Here is a 23965-nt window from a genome sequence, read left to right as displayed (position 1 = left end):
GCAGTGCTCAATTTACCATTTTTAATGATTTTAATTGATTGGAGAAAAAAAAAGAAAAATCAAAAATTAATATTTAACTTATTGATAGAAGAAAAGGAAGATACACTTTATTTTTAAAGAAAGAAAAAGAATAAGTAAGAATAACAAAAATAGGTAAAAGTACCAATGAATTAGCTTAGAAGAATATCTAGCAAGTGCTTCAGACAATTATATGCCAAGCAGAGCTTTAAAATGGCTAGCAACAATCAAAAGAAATATGATTAAGTTAAGGAATAGCATTAAGAAGAAAATGATATTGAAATGGGAATTAATCTTTTTCGTCCTAATCAAAGCTAGTAGAATGGTTAAATATAACAGCGAAAGCAAGATGGAAAAACAAACTTAAGCTTTTATGACAAAAATGATATAGAATTCTAAAACGAATATAGTCAATAGCATTATTCTAGAAAGAGAGCCATTTAAGATGTTGTTGAATCACTTTACTTCTAGGATCATTCTCAAACTACCTAATACGAATTTTTAAAGAAATTATCATCATAAAAAGTTAATGATGAATAAGATGAAATAGAAAATGATATTTAAGATGTTGAGTCATAAGTGAAAGCAAATACTAACATCAACGAAACAGATTTGAAAACAAATTTTGATTCTCTTTAGAATTTTCTTGAAGAAGACCTTGTTATCAGTGATTAAGACTATAAAAAAGTTTTGGATCTTTCATCTTCTGCAAGAACTGCAATATCATCTAATTAAGGTAATATTTAGATGAAAAGAATCCCTGAAAATGCTTATGATATTCTTCCAATCATACAAAACATTCACCTAAACAATCACTTATTGGCATTCTTCGTTAAATATTAAAAGTAAATTATATACTAACAACTTTTTTTGCATATTTTTCAAATATCTTTAATTCACTCTACGCCTAAAATTTTTAATACTACAATTTAGTTGTTAAATTTAGAAAATTGAGCCAGGTATTATTTAATAAATAGAAAGCGAGAGAAAGATATTTTTTATTGTATAAATTATTAATTAAAATTTTTAAACAAAAAAAGGTACTTCTTTTCTTTGTAATACTACGCTTTAATCAGCAAGTTAAAATAAAATGTCGATGATTTGGAATACATTAAAGAGTTCGAAATGAGCAAGTATGAAGAGAAGAGAAAATCTCTTTAAGAAATAAATTCTCAAGCTAAGCCTAAATATAAGCCTGTTTTCTTGAATGCTGAGGAAACAAAGGCTCATTTCGGTTATAGCGTTTTAATAAGAAATATAAAGCAAAAATTTGTAATATTATTTGAAATATTTAAATATTTAACTATCTTTTTAATATTTTTAGGAGCATTATGACGCCAGAAAATCAATAACAATTCTGAGAGCTTTAGTGGCTTTTGACAATAACATAAGTGACGAATTTTTCGATCTTATTGGAAAACGCTTTTTATAGAGTAAAAGTGATTTTACTACATTTGAGTTAGTTTAGTATCATTTTTTGCTTGCAATCTAAAGTGAAAGACATGGCTAAATTGTAAACAATGATCTTCAGTAAAAAGTGATTAATGAATATTTAAGTAGAGATGAGTCTGAATTTACCAGTTAAATTTTAAATCTCATCATTAAATTAAGAGTTATGTTTCCTATCTATTCTGTTCACTAAATTAATTTAGTTCTAGTTAGAATGCAAACACAATTTACACGTTAAATAACATTTTTCTCAACTAAATAACTATTAGAAATTGCTATGATCTTTTTACAAAATAACATACATTTCAACAAGTATTTTGTTGAAATACTCTTCATTACCATACTTAAAAATTTACCACAAGAGCAATCTGTCAAATCTAAAAGTGTTATCCAAATTCTTAAGTATTTTAAGAATAAAAATCTTTATTACTTATAGCGTATTGATGATAAATCATAGATTCAATTAAGTAAAGAGGATTCATGGGAAAATAGAAGTGGAGAAGAAGAAGGAATTAGTGACGATTTTGATGATTTATCTGCACCAAGCGAAAGCTAAAATAAGAATTCTGATGATATTGAAAATTTATAAAAGGAAGACTCTTAAACAAAAGTCTTTAGAAATTCTATGAAAACTAGTTTAAAAATCGACGGCTTATTTGACACAATGTTATCAAGCATAGTTAAAGAAATAAGCTCTGGCAAAACTCTTAAACCATACAGTCTTCATCTTTTAATTAATATTTGCATTTAAAACTAAGTAACTAAGCAAGCCTACTACGATATTTTTATTACTGAATATGCTAAAATTCTTCCAAAAGCTAGCTTTTTAATGTTTGCTAGAATGTATTAAATTCTATCAGATTAATTTTTAATTTAGAAGCCTTTGCATATTCTTTCTTCAACCAAGGTCAAGAACAACATCAAATCCGAATATGTGTCTTATCAGAAAACATAGTAGCTTTTAATTACTTTCGACAAGCAGCAATAATCAAAAGGTAAGTTAAATCATTTGCTATAACAAGAATATCGTTATTTGAGCGAAAAATAAATGAAACTTACTCGTCTCTTACTCCTTAAATTAAATTTTGGTGTTTCAAATTTATGGAGTTATGTGCTTAACTAAATCCGCTTTGATTTAATAGAATAAACAGATGTTGATATTATGTCTTCATCAATTAGTTACTGCAATAGCCTTATTGCAGATATAGATAAATACGTAGATCAATAAATGAATTGTAACATGAATTTGCTTTAAAATGCTTAACAAATTAATAATTTTATTGAAATACATTTGAAGAAGGTTGTCCCTTTCATTGATATTTCCAAATTCGTCTCTAACATTCACATTAACATAATTGATCCAAATAAGAATATTAGATATAGCTCCAAGGTTGATTTAATGTTTTAACTTATTAAGCGTTAATTTTTCATTAAATATTAACCTTATATCGAAAGAAATGCCTTAGTCAATTAAATGATTTTTGATGTAAAGCTAAGCAATATTGAAACTTCTTCAGTAACATTAATCAATTTTGTAAACGAAAGTCAATGTAACTATAAAGGAGATGAAAGAGGTACCACATATCTAAAAAGACATTTCTCTAAAACTAGTAACTAGCCCTTTGTATTGATTAGCATTAGGGAGTTTGAAAATTATATATAAGAATTTCTAGAGGAAAGCTCAAATCAAAATGAAGTAATCCAAAATTTTATAGAATACAAATTGTAAGACATTGCTCTTCCTAAAGATCTAAAGTTGCCACAAGAAGTTCAAAACACTATAGATTTATTTGAATAATAAATATCCTAGATATACAATGAATGTAAATAAGAATATGAGCTCACAAAGGAATAAAATAAAAACAAATCTAAAAACAGATTCTAAAAATACACTAAAAAACCAAGATAGTAACAAAGTGAAAGATTATAAAACCAAGAAGAAATTGAGAATGAAAATCTTTAAATTAATGAAGAAAACTTAAGTAACCAGAAATAGCAATAAAATAAATTATTTGGAGACCATAGTAAATCCAATCAAAATCAGGAAAAGAATAATAAATATTACCAAATTGATTGAAAAATAAAGAAGGAGAAGAATAAGTTGCAATTTATGTAGTTTATTCATCATACATTTTATTTATCTGTTTTAACCTTAAATTAATTTTTATAAATACTTTCAATAAAAAACTATTAAAAAAAATATTAATATTAATTAACATAAATAATTTTTTTATTTCAATTAATCTCAATGTTATCTATCTTATTATTAATATAATATTTATCTTAAAAAATGATCAAATAAATAAAATTATTTATTAGTTAGAATATTATTTTTTATTTTAAATGAAATTAAATTATTAAAAATAAATTAATAATTTTGATTTAAAAATTGCTGACTTAAATCAAAATAAATTTTCCATAACCTCTTAATTTTAGCTTTAATACTGGGAAACTAAAAAAAATATCAGCTATTTTTCAAGCTAGCAAAAAAAATATAAAATTAAAATAGAAATAAAAATAATCTATTCTTTAAATGTCAGTAATTTTATTTATTCACTTATTAAGAAATTAATTAATAGAACTAAACAAATAAAATAAACAATAGTTAATTAATTAATGGATGCTTTTGAAGAGTTTTTTTTTGGGAATATTTTTAATTTTTATACTTTAAAAAACAGGGAGTTAATTTAGATTGTTTCTTAGCCTTTATAATTTAACTAATCAGATCATACTAAAAAATAGAAAGTTTTTAGAAAGAAATTTTTCAATAAATACATAAATAAAAACACAGAGAGTATATAAAGTATTTAATTATATAATAAATTAGAGTATATTGTAGTATTATTTTATTTAATAGTTTATTAAATTTAAAGAATTTTATTTATATTGTCGGCTATAATATAAAGTAATCCAATCATAAAAATGCAATGAAGGGAATGACAGAGGGTTCTTTGCTTGATCAATCTGATTTAGCTTTCTCTTTATTATCTTCTTTTTAAACATCTTCAAGCTCAATTAATACCAGATCATCGTCTTCGTCGTCATCTTTTTCAATTAAATGTCTTAGTTTAGAAACTCTTTCTTTCATTTCGGTCAACTTCTCAGCATTATCCAACAGGTGTCTAATAACTTTCTTCAATTCTAATAATTTTTAAAAAATTTATTTTAAAGAAATTAAATAAATTATTTTTTCATTTAAATTTTTGCAATTTTTGTAATAAAAATAAATATGCTAGAATATAAATTCTTTAATACATAAACACTTAGTCTATAAATCGTCTTCAGTTTTCTAGAGTGTGCAATCTTTAATAGAATACTCACAATTGTCATTAAATTCAATCAAATTTAGAGTAATCTCTCTGAATATTTCAGTTATTTTAGTTAGATTATTTGCTACTTCACCACGTTCTATAGAGTCAGCGACTTTATTTAAAGCGTAAGATCCTACAATACCTCCTACCTTATAAAAAAATTTAAATTATAACTCTCAAATAAATAATATTTATATAATTTTACTAGCCAAGATATATGCATTCTAGGCATCAAAATTTGCACTGGTAAAGAAGAAGTACCAATAAAAGAGTAATATAGTAAGATGAGAGCTCCCATAGATATATTTGAAAGAGCTATTCCTTTAGTCCAAACTATGTTACTGAGGCTCTTTATGCTATAGGATAGCGTGCTCTTGAAAAACTTTCTAATTTTTTCTCCTACACTGCTACTAGAGCTTGCTTATAATTGTTCCTTTAAATCTTTGTAAATTTATTTTTCTTCTTTTTCGCATGAAAAGTAGTTATAAAGTTCTGCTCTATCAACTAAATCAGCACTGATTTCTATTTGTATGCACCATTCAGATATTTGGTTGGCCAAAGCTTCTAAGTCTTTGACTATTGGTTTTTAAATTTATTTTTTAGTAGGTTTGATGGTTTAAAACTTGAAAACTTTAAAATGTTAATATTAACAAAATGCAATTTAAAATTTTTACATAAATGATAATCTTTTCTTGCAGCTTAGAAATCCAATCCTTTTGGAATAGCATAATTATCATAAAAAACAAGTTCAAAATAAGGCTGTTTCATCTTCTTTTGGAATGAATAAAGCAAATCCCCATCAACCATATTTATAAACTCTCTTTTGGAATCTTGCTTTTCTGCAAAAGATAATTTCTCTAATTCAATTTCAAGTGAATTGAATGCATCACGTCTCCATTCTGAAAAAGTAAATGGTATAAAAGGAGGTTTATGGGTGTTTAAATCAGTTTTCAAAATTTTGTTTGCGATGATATCGTAATGAAGTTTTAAATGTTTTTTAATATCAGTTTTAGATTCCATTTCAATTATTTTTTAGAATTATATTAATCTTTTGTATATTAAACTTTTTGAAATTTTTAACTCAGTTAGTTTCCTAAACTAATTTATCAAAAATTTTTTATAGAAGACAAGATAACTTCATTTGATTTTTCTTCTTCTATTTGTTTTAATAAGACACTTCTTGATGAATATTTTCTTTTTTTATTACTCTAAAATAGAAAGAAGGAGCTAATCTTAACATACGAAGATTAAGTAATTAGATAATTATTGTTTGCTATATAAATTTATGATCAAAAATAATACAAATACTTAAAGAATATTAAGAAGCTAACTAGTAAGCATTCATATTTTGATTTGAATATAGACAAGACAATTTATATTAGTTTATTGTATAAAAAATAAATTAAATAATATTTTAATGTTTAAAAGCTTATTGAATCATTTTTATGATAATCTTTCAAAAATATTATTAATCTTTTTTAATTATCTATTCATAAATCATATTAGAAAATTAGATAATTAATTTAACTTTTCAAATATTCTAAAAACTCAAATAAATAAATTTTTACTATAAATAAAACATATTTTATCCAACTAAAAAAATTGATAAATTTATTTAAATTGCTTAACTTTGATTTTTGTTTAAAAAACAAAATCTAATTAATTTTTAATCAGAAATAATATTAATAAAATGAAAATTTAAAATGTTCTAATGAGCTAATGAAAATAGCTTGTTTTGAAAAGCATCAAAACATCAAAACGGATATATACTCTTAAAATTATATATTTAATTTAGTATAATTTATATGTTTAAAAAAATAAAGTAAAAAACACCAGTTTTTGATTAAAAAACTAGATATAAACAATTAATATTTTTTTAATATTGTATTTTTAGTATATAAAAATGAAATACTTAACAATTTAAATTGCTTTAATGTTAGTTCTGGTAAGTTACTGTCAAAGCGCAGTAACTGTAAAAAATTCAAATGGCAAAATTTTAAGAAGTGATTATGTTTCTTAGGTTTTTGATGAAACATAGAAATTAATTATGACCTATAATGATATTGAAGATAAATCAATAGAATAACTATAAAATAAAATGTTTATTTAAGATAATTAATCAACATGCTAGACAGATAATGAATGTCTAAACGATGGGATTTGCTATGAAAAATAATGCTATTGCAAAACTTTATTTGTTGGTCCAACTTGCCAGTATTAACTCAGTACCCCACCAGAAGTGAGCAAATTTTGGTTTGCAGTAATATGCATTTGCAGTATCATTGCTGGTATACTTCTCATGATCTTGGTAAACTATATTATAAAATTGAGATCTGAAGCTAAATTTAAAAGAGAAGGCGAGTACAATGATAACAAATATGAAATATGGTAATAAAAATTGGATAATTAGCAGTGAAATCTCATGGAATTATCATGTAAACTTTACATATGATATGTTTCTACTTTCTTGATTTAATCCTAGAATAGTTATTACGTTTTGCTTTACTAAAATTTATAATATAGATTCTAAAAACGGATTATGCTAATAAGGATAATATTTTTGATTTAAAAACTTAATTACCATTTTCTTATTCACCTTAACAAACAAAAATACCATAAAATATCATAACTATTTATTTTAAGCAGTTTTGTTACAAATTTTTATAAAATATTTATTCTTAAAGTAAAATTTGCAATTAAATTGTAAATTAAAATAAGCAATAGATTTAAAAGATTTATATAGTTATATTAAAAATTAATGTATGAATCAATTATTAATTATAAATGCACTTAATATTTTAATCAAAGATGTCGTTTTATTATCTTCTTATATTTTATGATGATTAATTGTGAATTTATTTCAAACTAAATGTATATTTATTTTATCAATTCTACAAATTTAATTTTAATAAATAATTAATTGCTGAATTTTAATATTATTTTATTTAAATTAAAATTTGTTTTTTTTAACAAAAAAAAAATATCCAAGATTTTAGTAAATTATTTTATGATTTAATAAAAATTCAACAAATGATTATGAGTATTGAAAATATACCAAAATTGGCGATGAACTTGAATTAAATGTATTTTAATTTTCAGATACAATAAATAATAAATTATTATACCAATTTAAAAAATAGTAAGTATTTCAGCTGATTATATTTTGAGGTATAATCAATATGCTAAAATCGTCGATGATCTTAACTTAGGTGAATATTTGTTTTTTTATATAACCAAAAGGAAATATTTTATTAAAATTAGTTAATCTATGGCAAGAAATATGACAAGTGAATTACAAGTAAGAAGGTTTTGGTATATTCAAGTTTAAGAGTAGGAGTAGATATGAAGGTTATTTTAAAAGAAAAGAAATATTTTACTACTATTAATCAGGTAGTTTTAAGAGGTATAAAAGAGAGTTAGAGTTCAGAAATCGAGATAAATATTAAGGAAATTTGAAAAATTATAAAAAAAGAACTTTATTATAATTATGGAAATAAGGAAGAAGGTGAGTTGATTGATGATACTTTTTAAAATTGATTCAAATAATAATAAAAAAACTATTAAAAAAATACTAAAAACTCAAACTCCTAGGATGAATATATTAAAAAGTCAAATTTTCTTCATAAGTAAAATCTTTTATATGTATGATTAAAAAGTAAAATAGTTCTAATTGCATACATATTTAATTATTATGTTGGATATTTTATAGTAGTAGATAAATATAAAATGAATAAGTTTAATAGATTCAAAAGCATTTATAAATATTGATTGATGAACAAGAAGATTAAATACATTGATTTATATGAATAGATAAATATTATTAATTGGATTAATTTAAAATGTTAAATAAATAATTGATATTCATTTAATTAATTAAAATATAAAATATTTAAAAATAAATTTGGTTATTTTTTCTTTACATTCAAAAAGAAAGAAAGGAAGTAAATAAGTAAGTAGAATCTATGGATGGATGGATGGATGAATAAAAATTAAAAGAAAATTTCAATATTTTTTAAATTTTTTGTTTTATTCCTCATATTTGCTTGGTTTATGATTACCATAAGATCCTTTTCTTTTATTTTAGTTATTATACTATCCGTTTGCATGCTAATTATTGTTATTATTATTATTATACCCGTAAGAATTATTAGATGGGTTAGATTAATATTTATTAAATTGTTTTGGAGGGGCAGTTGAATAATTATGTCTTTTAGGAACAGGCATATGATCCTAGCTATTTATTTAAGAGCGAGTTGGTTAGAAGTGACAGTCTTGTTCTATATGAGGCATTCTGTTTTTTTATATATATATTTATTTTTTTAAAAATAAACTTTTAGTTTAAGATGATTTACTCTGAAACAGGGCAGGGAAGTGGTTCTCTCTCAAAATATTCATGATGTAATGCTTAATTTGAATCTAATCTTTCTTCTGGATTCATGGTCAAAAGGGCTTACAAGAAATCTAATGTACTTGAATCGATTGTAGGTATTTTTTATTTCATGTATGATATTAAGGAAGCACTATACTCTTTTTTGGGCTGTTTTAAAATTAAATTTGAATATATTTTAAAATTAAAATATTTTTTTATATACTTGTAAATCTTTCCAAAATTTAAAAGTTGTCAAGCCTGCCCAAGAATCTGGATCAGGAGAGCCACATTTTTCATAAATTTATTCTATTTAAGTACTTTCATTTTTTCCATTGAAGATAGGCTCTCCCAGAAGGAGCTCTGCCATGAAGCACCCAGCACTCCAAACATCACTCTTAAAACTATAATTTTTATCACCTGTTTACATTATTTTAACTTACTTTGAGATTCCCTTATGATATTTATTAATTTACCTAAAAGAATTTCAGGAGCTCTGTACCAAAGAGTTACTACAACCGATGTTAAAGGTCTTAAAAGAGGTCTTTCAACTTATCTTGCAAGACCAAAATCACCAATTTTTAAAACTCCATCTTTATTTAACAGTAAATTTGCACCTATTAATTTGATTTAAATACTTTTTAATTGTTCGCGGAATAAGATTAAATTTTGTTTATAAGCAAATTCAATCAAGTATTTTTAATTAATAATTGCAAATTACTTTTTAGATCTCTATGGATGACATTGCTATTATGTAAGTAATCTAATCCTTTAAATAGCTGCTACATCACACATTTTATTTATGGCTAAGTGAATGGCTACTTTTTTCTAATTAAACCCTAAAAGTCATGCTCCATATAATCAAATACTAAAAAAGTTGTAATCTTTGATTTGCCTTTATCCTTGCTTGCTTTAAATACAATAAATTTTTTAATCATTAATTTATGCAATAATTTGCTAAATTTACTTCTCATAGTCACGATTTCATTTATTTTCAATACATTTTCCTAATCTAACTTCTATAAAAGTTTTATCTCTCTAAGTGCTGTGATTGGAAACTTTTAAGTAAGATTAAAATTATAAAAATATAGATTCTAATATGTTGTTTAATCTTTACTCCATCTTTCTCTTATGATACATCTAGCTACTTCAATGCATACAATTTATTACTGACTGACTTTCTGTTAGCTTTATAGACGCGACTTTTATGGAAAAATACAATTTTTTAATGTTATAGATGCTAAATAAAAATGATTAATTAATTACCCATAAGTACCAGATCCTACTTCGTGTAATACTTCATAATCCTCATTTATATCTCTGGATCTAATTTAATCCAAAGTAACTCTATCATACTAGTAGTCGTCTGCAAAATCTTTTGCCTCTAATTCACCTTCCTCTATATCATTTAAATCTTCTTGACTCATTATTCTGATTTAGTTATTTATTCTATTAAATGTAAAACCCTCTAACTTTTAGACTTATTAGTTAATTAATATAAGATAAATTTAATATAATGAAAGTAAACAAGCACATTCTATTTTATTATTATTATTAAATATGTATGAAATTAGCTTGCTAATTTCTTCTAAAGATATATAAATAAATAAAAAAACCAACATTTAATTTATTACTTTTGCTAAAATCATTATCAAAAATATTTATTTTATAAAAAAAATATTAATGAAATATTTTCAGTTTAATTTAAAAACATTTTACATAAAATCAGATCTTTGATGCTCGCTCAAACTTAGATACAAAATAAATTAAGGATGAAAATATTTTACTTTTTAATTATATCAAGAATTTATTTAAATTTTAAATAGTTTGTGAATTTATTATAAATTTTTAAATATTTTAAATGCCTCAAAATAATTTCAGTACCATAAATCTCTCACTTAGATGCACCAAATATATAAATTGTTCCATGCTTTGAACCAAATATGATGTAATACTGATCTGATTATTTTGTTCCATTTTATTTGTCTAGTTTTTTAGGTTAATAACATGTCAATGATCTCCATCTCAGACCTGACTGTGATGCATTTATTGATCTTAAAAGCTATCCGTCAACTCCTTCCCACATTTTTATCAAAACATCTCTTAATTAATAAAATTAAAATATTTCAAAAAGTTTAATTAATTAGCAATGCAAATAATTACTAATCTCCAGCAGTTAGGATTATATTTCTCAGATTCAGACCATCTCTTACTTCCCACACACAGAGCCCTCTTATCATCCCTTCATGAGCTTTTTCTTTTTTGAATACCTTTTTTGAAATACAAAATTTTAAAAGAATGTTTTTGAAAATTTAGTAATGAATACCTCTCTATTTGTGTAAACAGATAAAGTAGAACTATCAGAAGCAGTAACTAGAGCGTATGTCTGATTTTCACCAAATGTAGCTTTTGGATAATATTTAAGAACTTTCATAGACTCGAAGCAAACTGACCAATCTGGATCTTTCCTTTCTAGAGTATTCAAGCAGTCTCCATTTTAATTATATACTTTAACAACTCCGTTTTCTCCAGCAAAACAAACAGCAAATAAATCTCCGTTTGCATCTTCATTTTCATCCAAATTATCTTCTTCAATTTGATTTTATTATTTTTTTCTTCCTTGTTTATTTTCTTCTAAAATTTATTAATGGAAAGCATCTATCTTTTTTTTTATTATATTTATATTCTTATTTATTGCTGACGATTTCCTCTCAATACGACAAAGTGAAACTATTTCCCTACCATTTTCTTTTGGATGTATTGTACGAATAGTAAGACCATCAAATATTGCCCAATCAATGAGAACAATTAAGTTTTTTCCACCACTATTGCAAACTAATCTTAAATTTAAAATATAATTTAAATTTTCTATTTATTCTTTATTTTTAGTTATAATTTATTAGAACATATTGCTTATTTAAAATTAAACTCACATTTTCTACATAAAATTATATTCACATTTTTTGAAATAGATGTGAAATAAATTAAATAAACAAATAAATACCTTGATTAAGGATTTTCAAGCAAAATAAAATCATTTAAGAACTATGAACGAGTTTATATTTCATTAACACATTTTCCCAAAACCCAATTCCATATTTTTATTTTTCCATTTTAGCCTGTCAGTAAAATATTTGAGCATTCTAAACAAGTTTATATAAGTTTTTTTTTGCTGATATTATTCATAAGCTGCACTCGCATTACGAATATTTCTTTATCGTGTGCTTGGCTTATTTCTTTCAAGACTCTAAACTTAATTTTGAAATAAAATATCGTTATTATAAATTTTCAAAAATAGTAAACTACATTATAAGGACCTTCACCAGCATAGTTAACCCAAAATTTAATTGTCATATCATCACTACAAGAAACTATACAAACGTTATCAATAATTTCATTTCTAATACCTAGCTTGTCTATTTCATAATCAGTCATTTCAAAAGTTATAACCTTTTTTTAATTAGGAATATTAATATAATTAAATGAACAAAAAGCATGAAATAAGCTAAATATTTACATTTCTAATCCAATTTAAATGAGCAATTTTTATTCTTTGTTACTTTTCAATCTATTCCAAGTTTATCTTAGGAAAGTCTTAAATCTTATGCTTTTAAATCTAAACTTCATTTAAAGTATCAAGAATCTTATATAGTGATTTATATATGCCATGAATATTTTAGTAAATAATATCTGTCTTTTCATTAATCATATTTTGTATTTTATTTAAAAATAGCTCTCTCATAACTTCTTTTCTATAGATCTATTTTGTCTAAGAATAGAATTCAAAATATTAAGTTAAATCTCCAATCTCTTTTATATAAGTGCTAGTAGTCATTTTATTTTGATCATCTTATATCCTGTTAATGACATGTATAATTTAAGCTGTATCTTTCTCACTGTTTTCCTTTAATTAATAAAAATATTCTACTTATCTATCTATCTGCATTAAGTTAATTTATTTAAAATATATTATAGTTACACAGATATAAATCCGCCTGCTTATTTTATAATTATTTATTTATTCTCTTAGCAATTTGAGATAAAATTTAAAAAAATTACTTTAATCTGTTAAATGAAAGCTTTAGCTTGATCATCAATTTATTGAAGTAATAAAGTGATTTTTTTCTTCTGTTAATCTATTAGGAATTTAAAATCAATCAATATATCATTAATATCTTCTTACTTAGACTATCCAACTTTATGTTATTTAAGATATGAATCAATTTAACGCAAATAATAATCTAAATCTCCTGTTTTTTCTAAATGATCTGAATGGTCTTCAAGTAAACATACGTGGCATATAGGACCTTTTTTCTAGCAGTACAAATCACTGCACATCAAAGTTAATTTTTCTTATTTATGAGTTAAACAATTTTTATAATGACTTTTTTTTTGTATTTCATCCTCACTAGAAAAGAATCCACTAGATTGAGAATCTGAATCAAGGTAATTCTTTTGGCTTTAATGCTATTTTACAATCAGCTAATCAAGCTTCATATTTAAAGTGTCTTCTGATATTATTTTTTTAATCTTTTTTTCGCTTTATGCAACCCCAAACGCTTCTGTAAAACTCATATTGTAGCTATAATTTTAAATTTATTTTTTAATGATATACTAATTAGTAAAAGATATAGAGATATTTGATATTTACTTATCTATTTTCTTTTAATAGTAAAGATCATCTATTTCTGATAAGCTCATAGATAATTAGTTTATTAATTAGTTAGTTCTTTAAAAATGCTTAAGTAAATGCAATTTAAATTTACTTTAAAAATGTAAAATTTTATAATTAGTTAATATTTGCAAAATTTAAATATTATATTTTTTATAAAAATGCATGTTAAAATTGCAAACTGAAATACCTATTTTTTAATTTGCCTTAAATTTTACCAATATTTGATTCCTCTTTAAAAACTAAAATATGCTCATCCATAAATATATTTAAACTTATTTAAAAAACAAATATGATTTTTTATTGAATATAATCAATTAACAATCTGAGAATTTTAAAATTATATAATTTAGTACCCAGCATAATATTTTCGAGAAAAACAGAGTTGTAAAACTAAATAAACTAATGTTTTATATTAATCTTATTTCAGTAATTTTTTTAAATAAATTTAACTATATTTTATGAATTTGATAAATAAACCTTTTACAATTAGTTAGATTAGATTGAATTGTATTTATTAATAAAAAAAAATTGTTAAAATGTATTTATTTTGTACTTAAAGAATTTCTTAGTAGACTAATTGCATAATTTGCAGGACTTAATTCTGGATTTAATAAAAATATTTATAAAAATCAAACCATATATTACTTATTATTTATTTTAATTATTATTTAATTTGATAAATAAATTCTTTTTTATTATAAAATATTACATATTATAGTATGCAAATTTAAATAAAATTATTTGCAACGACAAATTACAAATATATAAATTACTACTTATTTGTAAAAAAATTGAATCAAATTATTTGATATGAGGGTATGAATAGAATATCTTTATAACTGAATATATTTATTATTCTGAAAAAACAAAATTATTAGATTGAATTAAATGTATTTACTCAATAAAAAACATCTTTTTTGTTAAAAATATTGGTATTTTTGAAACATAGACAATTAGGCTCATTAATTATTACATTATTTAAAATTTATAAATTTATAAAAATTAAATTAAATTATCTAAAATATTTTTAAATGCTATTTTACTTAATCTAATATAAACAAACACTGTTATTTTTCCATTCAAATATTAAGATAAATAAAAACTTTTAAAAAAATTTTATTCAAAATATATGCAAAAAAGAAATGATGAGAATAGTATTTTCATTGAATTGATTACTTTTTTAGAAGACTTCATCAAGAAAATTTATTGTAAAATTATGAGTAAATTTTTTAGGAATTAAAGAATAGTTTCTTTAAAATTTTTAATTAAATTTTAAGCAACTAGAAAATATAAAGAAAATGATTTAAGTATTTGCTGATCAAAATATTAAAAAATGAGCATATTGTTATTGAAATATACTAGGTTATTCTAATACTTAAGTATATATTCTGATAATTATTTTATATTCTTTATTATATGCAGCTTTCTATCTAATTTTGCCATTATTAATTTTAATTGAATAAAATTTCAAAATACTTTTCCTATTTTTAATGTAATTTTAATAAATTAAAGACAAATATGCAATTGCTTTTCTATTTAAAAAATGTTCTAAAAATAGTAATTTAATTTTACAAAAGAAATTTAAAATGACTTCAGATTTAAAATTGTAATATATTTAATGATGCACTTAAAGACGCAGCACCAAGATGATATATCAGAATTGAATGATCATAATTTGATAACATCGTTTTATGATGAGAATTAGTTTAGTAAATTTTCTTAATTTTTGCATTAATTTACTATAATTAAGGATTTTCTGACGGACTATTTCAAAATTTTTGATTTTTTTAAACACCAATTAAAATTTTTTTGTAAATTTTGTAAAATTTTTTCAATCTTTACAATTTAGTTTAAAAATATTAGGAAAGAAGAGAAGTATTCAAAATAATTTCATGTTTGTTACATTGAGTAACAGCATTATTAAAGAAAATAAATATGAATTACTGCATATATGTATATACCTTAAAGGTATGTGAACGCCTTATCTAAATCATTAGTTAGTTATGATTTTTTTAATGCAATATTTAATGCTCTGGGTTAACAATTTAATTTGTAAACGGATTAAGCTCAGCTTTGATGTAAACCAGCCTTAAGTTTCGTATTAAATTATTACGCATTATTTTTGAAAATCTTCTACCATATATTGCGTAAAAAACTTTGAATATAAAATAGATATAAATTTAATAATATCAGTAATTCATAACACTTTCTCATTTTAAATTCCTATCAACATCATTCATATCATCATTATTATTTTTTAAGAAAAAAATATCTATAAAATTTAAACCCTAAAAAAAGTAGAATTCTTTTTCATACTTATTTAGATTATAGCCCTTAACTCTCATCACTAACCATCAAAAACTTTATAAATTAATATAAGATATAGCACAACAATAAATGGAGAAATTATTCCGTGAAGTTATCAACCCTAACACTAATAAAATTATAGCAATTGGTAAGAATTATCTTGCTCCTAATGAATAACCTCCTGCTGAACCTATTATCTTCTAAAAGCCCTTTAGTTCTATTGTTCCTCCAGGTGTAACTCATTTTTCATTCCCAAATAATGGTCGTGATGTTCTCCATGAGATTGAACTTGGAGTTATGATTGGAAGAGGTGGTCGTAATATTAAATAAGAAGATGCTCTCACTCACGTTGGTGGCTATTTCCTTGGATTAGACTTGACCGATAAGTAATATTTCCTCTCCTCTAGAGAAAAGGGATTACCTTGGGATTTAGCTAAAGGTTAAGATAAGTTCTTCCCTATCAGTGAATTCATACCAGTTGATAAAGTCAAGGATCCTCATAATTTGATTTTAGAACTTACTATAAATGGAAAAGTAGTCTAACGTGATTTGACAGGCTCTATGCATTACAAAGTAGATAAATTGATTAGCTACAGTTCTGAATTTATGACTCTTAACCCTGGTGATTTATTCTTAACTGGTACTCCTGGCGGTGTTGGCCTTATAAAAAACGGTGATATTGTAGATGCAGTCCTTCTCTAAGGTAACGAAGTTATTGCACGTATTCACATTGAATTAACTGCTCCAGTTATGCAAGCTAGACTTTGAAACTAATAAAAACACTGTTAAATAAAATAATATTTTTTATACTTTATTGTTAGTATTTATTTTATAATTATAAAGAATGATTCTACTAAGTTAATTAATATCTCTTACATAAATCTTTTTAACTTTAATTATTTATTATATTTTAATATTAATAATGTTTAAAAAAATAATAAGGAAATAATGAATTTTGTTTTCTCAAAATTATTTTACATTAAAAATAATTTATATTAATTAATTAAAGAAATTTCAAACATAAATTTTAAAAAATCAGTAAAATTAAATATAAAAATTCATAATTTATTTTTAATCGTTTTAAAAAATGATTTATTATTCACTTATTTACAAATATTTTCTTTTTAAAACTATTTTCAAATTTTTAATTTTTTGAAAATAAACATTTTTGTTCATCGTAATTAATAATGGGCTTTGTTTAAAATTTAAAAAGCAATCAAATAAAAAAATCTTTAAATTAAAATTATTTGCTGTTAAAATGTATTAAAAATAAAAAAATTTTCGAGTTAAAATATAACGAGCTAAAATTTATTTTTGTGAAATTAAACGAATTTATTATTTTAATAAATATAATAACTTATTTATCAAATTTAATTCAAATATCTCAAATCTAAATAATTTTATGAATAAACACAATACATACCTTGATCGTATATGAATTAATTAATAAAATATAAAACTGATCTATTATTTAAAAATTAAGTTTTTTTTAAATAAATAAAATGATATATTTATCAAATTTCAATTTGGAGAATTCATAAATATAAATAATTTCATTAATAGATAGATTACTTTCAGTGCACATAAATAAATTAATAAAATTAAAAAATGATCTGCAATGTAAATTTAAATTTATTTTACTAATTGTTGTGGTAATTAACATTTAAATTAACATACTTATTTGCTATTTACTTACTTAATTTAATAAAATCTTTTATAAATTTTTTAAAGTTTTAATGAAATTTCTTTGTATACTTATTATAATTTAGCTGATTTATTAGCTCAGTTAAACTTCATAATAATTTAGATTGATAAACTGGAAATATAAATAAAAAATAACTGAATGAATAGATATTTTATCTGCAAGAAATTTTAATACGTGAAAGAGTTAATAATTCTATTAAGAATTTATACCTGTATTTGACGATAGTTTCATCATTTCTTATTATAGTATTACGAATTAAATAAAGTATGACTTGGTTTATGGCTTAACTTAAAATATTATGATTAATTACAACAAAACGAATAATTGATGACTTGTTTTGTATAAAATTAAAAAGTTGAAATATAAGAAATACTTTAAAAAATATATAAGTTTTTAGCAGTATTAAATTACTAATTAACTTATTTTAATTGATGAAGTTTCTTCTATGTTTTTATTTTTGTAAGCAATTTTTAACAAGCTATTAAAAAAAATATACAAAAACTAAAAAAAGTTGATTTTATTTAAGTTGTACTAAAGGTTTACAAAACATTATAAAAGACTTTAATAATTAAAATCAAAAAAATTACCAAAATATTAATTATTCATACAAGCAAGCAAGAAAATAAATTAGGTTGATATTCTGAAATACTAAATAAACATATAAAAATACATAAATATACACACACACACCCTACTTAATTAAATAGGATTTTAAATTTCCATATTTAAAATATTTATATTTTAGATTAAAAAAATGAATGTAATAAAGTCTGAGTCTGATTTCGAATCTGTGTATAATCCAGATGATACAATGCAAAGTGAGGAAATGTCCTTCTTTAATAATTTCAAATACGAAGGAGACGATTATTAAAATAACAGCTGTGATGAAATTCTGAATCAAGTCATTTTATCAAGTTAGAAATAAAAGAATACAATATAGGTCTTTAACAGTATAAGAAATAGCGATAAAGAATGCTCTAGGACTATCGAAGATTCAACTTAGTTAGATAATATTTTGAATGAGATAAGCGATAACGATAGCGATGAAGCAAAAAAATATGATAGAAATTCTATACTAAACGAAACATTTAATGAAGATACTTAGTATGAAGTTTAAACATTATTATTTAAATAACAAGCGATTAATTTTATTTTAAATGAATCTTTAACGTAAAATATGACACGCATTTTTATCAAAAAATAGGTTAGACTCGAAAAAATACAATGTAATTTTTTTAGAGGCAATAAAGTAGAATAAAAAGGAAAAAATACATAAAATGATGAATCCAAATTTTCATAAAGGGCTTTTGGATGTTACATTTAAGTAAAAATAATTCTTTTTAAATTTTAATTTAGTTCAATTTCATATTATTTGTTTGGGAGATCTTTCTGAAACAAAAATATTTCTCATTCTTTATCATTCATTAAGCTTGTTAAGCGCTTGAATGATCTGTAAAGATATTATTAAAGTATTTAAGCTATAAAATAATACTAATTAACTTTAAAAGGTGGATTTGTTAATTTATATTTTATTTTCAATTTTAAGAAAGTAAAATTTATTTACTGAAATTAATAAGCAATAAGAGAAAATCCAATTTATTTCTGATCAAACATTTAATAGTACTTTTCTAATATAACTAAACAACTATTCAATATGATCAGAATTTATTTTTAATTTAATTTTAATATTTTAGGAATGAAGAAGGAATGAATTGTATGCTAATGTGCTGCATGGTTGATAATATAGATTTGTTAAAAAAGTTAGTTAATGATTACAATAGCAATCCGTCAGTCATAAATTCATTAAATAAAAGAGTTGGTTTGCACTATGCTTGCATGCACAACAACCCTGAAATATTAACTTTTTTATTATCTAAAAATACAAGTTTAAAAAATTTTTAAGATTTAAATGAATGCACTCCTCTTTATTATGCAGCTTTGAACAACAGTGAAAAATGTGTTGAAATATTATTAAACTATGATGCAAATATTCATCTTCCTAATAATTAAAAACTCACTCCATATGAAGTCACTACTAATTATCATATTTAAAAGCTTCTAGAAAAGAAGATGGTTTAATAAAATCAAATGGCATAAAATACTTCTTCATACAATAGAACTTAAATTCAATGCTCAAATAGGCTAGCAAAGAATTCTCGTAAAGATAGAGTAAATTAGTTAATGCAAAAATGTAAAGACAATTACTATTATTTAAAAGAGTAAATAAATTATTGTTTATTTAAAAAAATAATTTATTTTTTGAATAACTTAATCAAACTATTTATCTTAGTCTTAATCTTAAACTATTTATTTATTAGTCTTTTTTTAGTTTTAAATAATATTATCATTTTATAATAGCTTAAATAGACATATATAGAGTGAATAGCATTAAAATTAAACTTAAATATAATAACCTTAAACCTTTAAGAAGCCTGTTTTAATTGATGGGGCATTTTATGGATAAGAATAGCTACAAAGATTTTAAATTACAAGAAAAAAATTTAGCAGATTCATCTAAAGCGTTAAAAAATCAATAGAAACTTAAAAGGAATACAATGAAAAATGCAAAGCTTACTAAGAAAGGATGTAGAAATTGAACGATCCTATTAAATTGAGACGTAAGGTAACAATAGATGATTTCACCTTTTATAGGTAAATAGGGGAAGGGTCGTTTGGAGAAGTTTACTTAGTAAAAATAAATGAAAATGCAGTTAAATAAACAAGCAGTAAATCAAGCAGTAGTGGTAGTAGTGAATCAAGTGTAATTGAAAAAATTAAAAATGACTTAAATAACAGAGCTAAATAGATGGAAAATAAAGAAAATTCAAATTAATAAATATTATCTATTGCTGATGGTAGATAGACTGATATAATGATCAGGGATGAGAACAAGGAAGAAGCAGAAGATAATAAAATAGATCAAAATGCTGCTCACATTAAGAGATTATAATTTTTATTAAATAAAAATAACGATGAATTGGATGATCCTTCATAAAAGTTTTATGCATTAAAAATTATTAGAAAAGAAGCCTTAAAGAAAAAGAAATTAGCTTAGTATATAGAGTTCGAAAAATCTGTTATGCAAGAAATAAAGCATCCTTTTGTTGCTAAGCTTCACTTAACCTTCCAAAATGATACACATTTATTTTTGTTGATGGATTTTTGTAAATTTGCATTTTTGAAATTTATTTTTTAAATATATTTAGGAAAACAAATTTAAAATTACCAATAACAATTTATTATTTTAAAATTAACTTTTTAAATTTTAATAATAATTAGATCAAGGTGGAGATTTAGGAAGAATTTTGGAAAAGGACATAGAAGTAGATGAGTTTTAAGTTAAGGTATGGGCAGCTTAAATAGTACTTGCACTTGAAGAACTTCATAAGAATGATATTATTTATAGAGATTTAAAACCAGAAAATGTTGTTTTAGATGCAAAAGGTAATCTTCATCTCATAGATTTTGGTCTTGCAAAGAAGGGTGTTAATGCCATTACTTCAAGCTTTTGTGGTACTCCAATATATCTTCCACCTGAAATTGTAGGACGTAGTGGCCATAATAAAATGGTTGATTGGTATAGTTTAGGAGTTATAATATACGAACTTTTAATTGGAAGACCTCCTTATTTTTCAAGTGATTGCAAGTAGTTATTTAATGATATATAAACATAACCACTTAGACTACCTAAATCTCTTCCAGAAGAGAGTAAGAGTATTCTTATTTAGGTAATAATCACAAAATTTAAAATTCATTTTCAGATTTAATAAAAATTTAATTAAAATAGCTTCTTAAAAAGAATTACAAAACAAGACTAGGATATGAGAAAGATGCTGAAGAGGTCAAATAGCATCCTTGGTTTGCAGAGATAGACTGGGAAAGAGTTAAACAAAAGTAAATTTGTTGAGTTCATGGAAATTTTTTATTGATATTATATATAATTTATAAAAGGAGATATTAATGTATGTAGCCAAAGCTATTAAATATTCCTACAAATCCTATGGAATTCAAATTAAAATAAAGTGAAAAGAATTGCCATATAGAATTGTAGCATAAGTGGTCATATTACAATATTGATGAGACTCCAACACCTAAATAATAAGCATAGGATATTCAAGTACTATGAATCGAAGGAAATCATATTTGATTTGGATAGATAAAATTAATAGGATTAAAATATAAAACTTAAAAATAAATTAACAAATACTACAAATAAATTACTATTAGTAGTAAAAATATAACTTAAAATAATAATTAGCTAACAAATTATAATTATTTTATTAAAAAAACTCCAATAACAAATTTCAATCTTATATTTATGTTTATTCTAATGTAAATTGTTCATAAATTATACAAAACTACAAATTGCAATAAAATTTGTAATTTTACTGACCTGCTCTCAAAATTGTAATTTGATTTTTTTTTTTTTTGAATGGCATAACAATGTTTTAGTTTTAAATGATCTATCTTGCTTTGATGCATTTATAAAAATATCTTTCTAATTCATTTAATAACATAACTAATTAAAAAAAAAGCAACTAAGAATTAGGTAAAAATTTATATTAAATATAAAGAATTTACTTGCTCTACAAATAAATAAATATTTATTTATTTCTGTGTAGAATATAATAGAAATTTACCATAAATAAAGATAAATATAATTTAATTTTTACTTTATTAAGAATATTTTATCACTTGAAAATGGAATTTCATCGCTCAAGCAAGCTGAAAGGCTCTGAAACAACTAAGTATCAAAGATTACCTTCACCTATGACTTATATTTAAAATTACAATAAGGTTTGTAGTGAAGAAAATGAGTAAACTAAACAGTGTGTGCCTATAGATAAAAAGCACAATACACTCTTCTTATGGAATGATGGCTATATTTAGCTAAATAGAATAAAGGTACCTACAATTATGGAAGAAAGAAAACAAAAACGCAAGGCCTTTTAATAAAATACTTTGTCTCAGCCAAATATTACAAATAATTAAAATTAAACATACACAATTCCAACTCATATGAGCTAATACGCTAAAGACATTTCAAATAAAATTCAAAATGTTGATAGCGAAGAAGATAATTAAGATCTTTATAAAAATTATAAACAGCTGAGAGAGAAATAAGAAGAGTAAAAGATGTAACTACGCACTGAAAAACTTGAATAAATGATGAAAGAAAATAATGCAAACTAAACTCGAATAAAAAAAAATAGAGAAGAAGTTCTATTAATAGATAACAACTAGCGCAAATTTTTTTCTCATACAAAACAGCAAATGATCGAATTGTAAAATCACATCATGGGTAGCTAGAAAATATCTAAAGAAATTATGGACAGAAGAGGACTTTCTCTAAGGAAAGTTTTATCCTCTATTCCTTAAGATAAATTAATGCAAATAATTGATTATAAATAGTATCATTTTTAAAAAATAATGAATGAAAAAATATTACCTAAGCAATAATTCCGCTTAAAAAATGTCATTTCGCCTAAATTTACTGGAGAATACAACTATGATTTTAATAAAACTGCAAGAACTAAATTTTTTAATCAAACAAATAGTTAGTTTATGCCCAACTCAACTAATTCTAAAACTCCTTTAAATAAGCCTATGTCTTAAGAATAACTTTTTAGAACTAAATCTGTAAATAGTAGAAGATAAATTGAATTTCCTGATAAAAATTTGAATGATGAATACGAACTAAAAAAAGTATCAAGTATAAAAATAGAAAAAAAAGAACACTAAAATTTCAACAACCAAAAAAGTAAAAATAGCATAGGGAGCATTCATTCACAGGGTAAAATTGATATTCATTAGCATAACAACTATGTTGATAATCATTTTGAAGATGATGAAGAAGCAGATAGAGATACTTAAATAAAAGACATTCCATTAATGAAAAAAAAAGAATTGAGAATAAAATCAACAAATGAAGTTCAGTAAACTATTTAAAAGCTAAATGAAATATAAGAAGAGAGTATTAGATAACAAAAAATACAGAATTAGGGACTTAGGATACCTCCGGAAATGATGGGTTAATTGTCTTAAATCACTTATAAACCTAAGTTTTCTCTTGATAAAATGCTCTAAAAAGATGATGAGATAGAAAGATAAATTTTCATACAAAGCCTTTAAAA

At 22.9% G+C, this 23965-nt stretch overlaps 9 protein-coding genes across 9 annotated transcripts; 4 read left to right on the top strand and 5 right to left on the bottom strand. All coding sequences in view use genetic code 6, as the record gives it.

The window, feature by feature from the left end:
* Positions 1 to 6: 6 nt before the first annotated feature.
* On the top strand, positions 7 to 3544 carry TTHERM_00133740 (hypothetical protein; the record flags this gene model as incomplete). The annotated part of the gene is made up of 3 exons (XM_001019653.3): positions 7 to 863; positions 1059 to 1290; positions 1343 to 3544. The coding sequence occupies exons 1-3, from the start codon at positions 25 to 27 to the stop codon at positions 3542 to 3544; spliced, it is 3273 nt and encodes a 1090-aa protein (XP_001019653.3). The 5' UTR covers positions 7 to 24.
* Positions 3545 to 4426: 882 nt separating this feature from the next.
* Positions 4427 to 5798, bottom strand: TTHERM_00133750 (transmembrane protein, putative; the record flags this gene model as incomplete). Its single annotated transcript, XM_001019654.3, has 4 exons — positions 4427 to 4608; positions 4723 to 4927; positions 4984 to 5354; positions 5453 to 5798. The coding sequence occupies 4 exons, from the start codon at positions 5796 to 5798 to the stop codon at positions 4427 to 4429; spliced, it is 1104 nt and encodes a 367-aa protein (XP_001019654.2).
* An 883-nt stretch (positions 5799 to 6681) lies between these two features.
* On the top strand, positions 6682 to 7194 carry TTHERM_00133760 (EGF-like domain protein; the record flags this gene model as incomplete). The annotated part of the gene is made up of 1 exon (XM_001019655.3): positions 6682 to 7194. One exon carries the CDS (start codon positions 6682 to 6684, stop codon positions 7192 to 7194), a length of 513 nt encoding a protein of 170 aa, XP_001019655.1.
* A 1586-nt stretch (positions 7195 to 8780) lies between these two features.
* TTHERM_00133759 (cyclin-dependent kinase-like Serine/Threonine kinase family protein) lies at positions 8781 to 10571 on the bottom strand (the record flags this gene model as incomplete). The annotated part of the gene is made up of 8 exons (XM_001470829.1): positions 8781 to 9069; positions 9131 to 9315; positions 9371 to 9564; positions 9621 to 9761; positions 9866 to 10054; positions 10112 to 10202; positions 10262 to 10346; positions 10411 to 10571. 8 exons carry the CDS (start codon positions 10569 to 10571, stop codon positions 8781 to 8783), a joined length of 1335 nt encoding a protein of 444 aa, XP_001470879.1.
* A 467-nt stretch (positions 10572 to 11038) lies between these two features.
* TTHERM_00133758 (hypothetical protein) lies at positions 11039 to 13845 on the bottom strand (the record flags this gene model as incomplete). The annotated part of the gene is made up of 7 exons (XM_001470828.2): positions 11039 to 11246; positions 11308 to 11414; positions 11471 to 11984; positions 12149 to 12396; positions 12451 to 12594; positions 12662 to 13048; positions 13204 to 13845. The coding sequence occupies 7 exons, from the start codon at positions 13843 to 13845 to the stop codon at positions 11039 to 11041; spliced, it is 2250 nt and encodes a 749-aa protein (XP_001470878.2).
* A 2371-nt stretch (positions 13846 to 16216) lies between these two features.
* On the top strand, positions 16217 to 16894 carry TTHERM_00134770 (fumarylacetoacetate hydrolase family protein; the record flags this gene model as incomplete). Its single annotated transcript, XM_001019657.1, has 1 exon — positions 16217 to 16894. One exon carries the CDS (start codon positions 16217 to 16219, stop codon positions 16892 to 16894), a length of 678 nt encoding a protein of 225 aa, XP_001019657.1.
* A 1691-nt stretch (positions 16895 to 18585) lies between these two features.
* TTHERM_00134780 (Serine/Threonine kinase domain protein) lies at positions 18586 to 21957 on the top strand (the record flags this gene model as incomplete). The annotated part of the gene is made up of 7 exons (XM_001019658.2): positions 18586 to 18935; positions 19036 to 19155; positions 19526 to 20050; positions 20190 to 20995; positions 21111 to 21559; positions 21619 to 21725; positions 21783 to 21957. 7 exons carry the CDS (start codon positions 18586 to 18588, stop codon positions 21955 to 21957), a joined length of 2532 nt encoding a protein of 843 aa, XP_001019658.2.
* Positions 21958 to 22135: 178 nt separating this feature from the next.
* TTHERM_000134779 (hypothetical protein) lies at positions 22136 to 22544 on the bottom strand (the record flags this gene model as incomplete). The annotated part of the gene is made up of 2 exons (XM_012798525.1): positions 22136 to 22350; positions 22505 to 22544. 2 exons carry the CDS (start codon positions 22542 to 22544, stop codon positions 22136 to 22138), a joined length of 255 nt encoding a protein of 84 aa, XP_012653979.1.
* Positions 22545 to 22874: 330 nt separating this feature from the next.
* On the bottom strand, positions 22875 to 23249 carry TTHERM_000134778 (transmembrane protein, putative; the record flags this gene model as incomplete). The annotated part of the gene is made up of 1 exon (XM_012798524.1): positions 22875 to 23249. The coding sequence occupies one exon, from the start codon at positions 23247 to 23249 to the stop codon at positions 22875 to 22877; it is 375 nt and encodes a 124-aa protein (XP_012653978.1).
* Between the last annotated feature and the right edge of the window lie 716 nt (positions 23250 to 23965).

Source organism: Tetrahymena thermophila (assembly GCF_000189635.1).
Source record: "Tetrahymena thermophila SB210 genomic scaffold scf_8254582, whole genome shotgun sequence".
NCBI classification, from domain to species: Eukaryota; Ciliophora; class Oligohymenophorea; order Hymenostomatida; family Tetrahymenidae; genus Tetrahymena; species Tetrahymena thermophila.
This window is presented reverse-complemented; position numbering and strand designations above follow the sequence as displayed.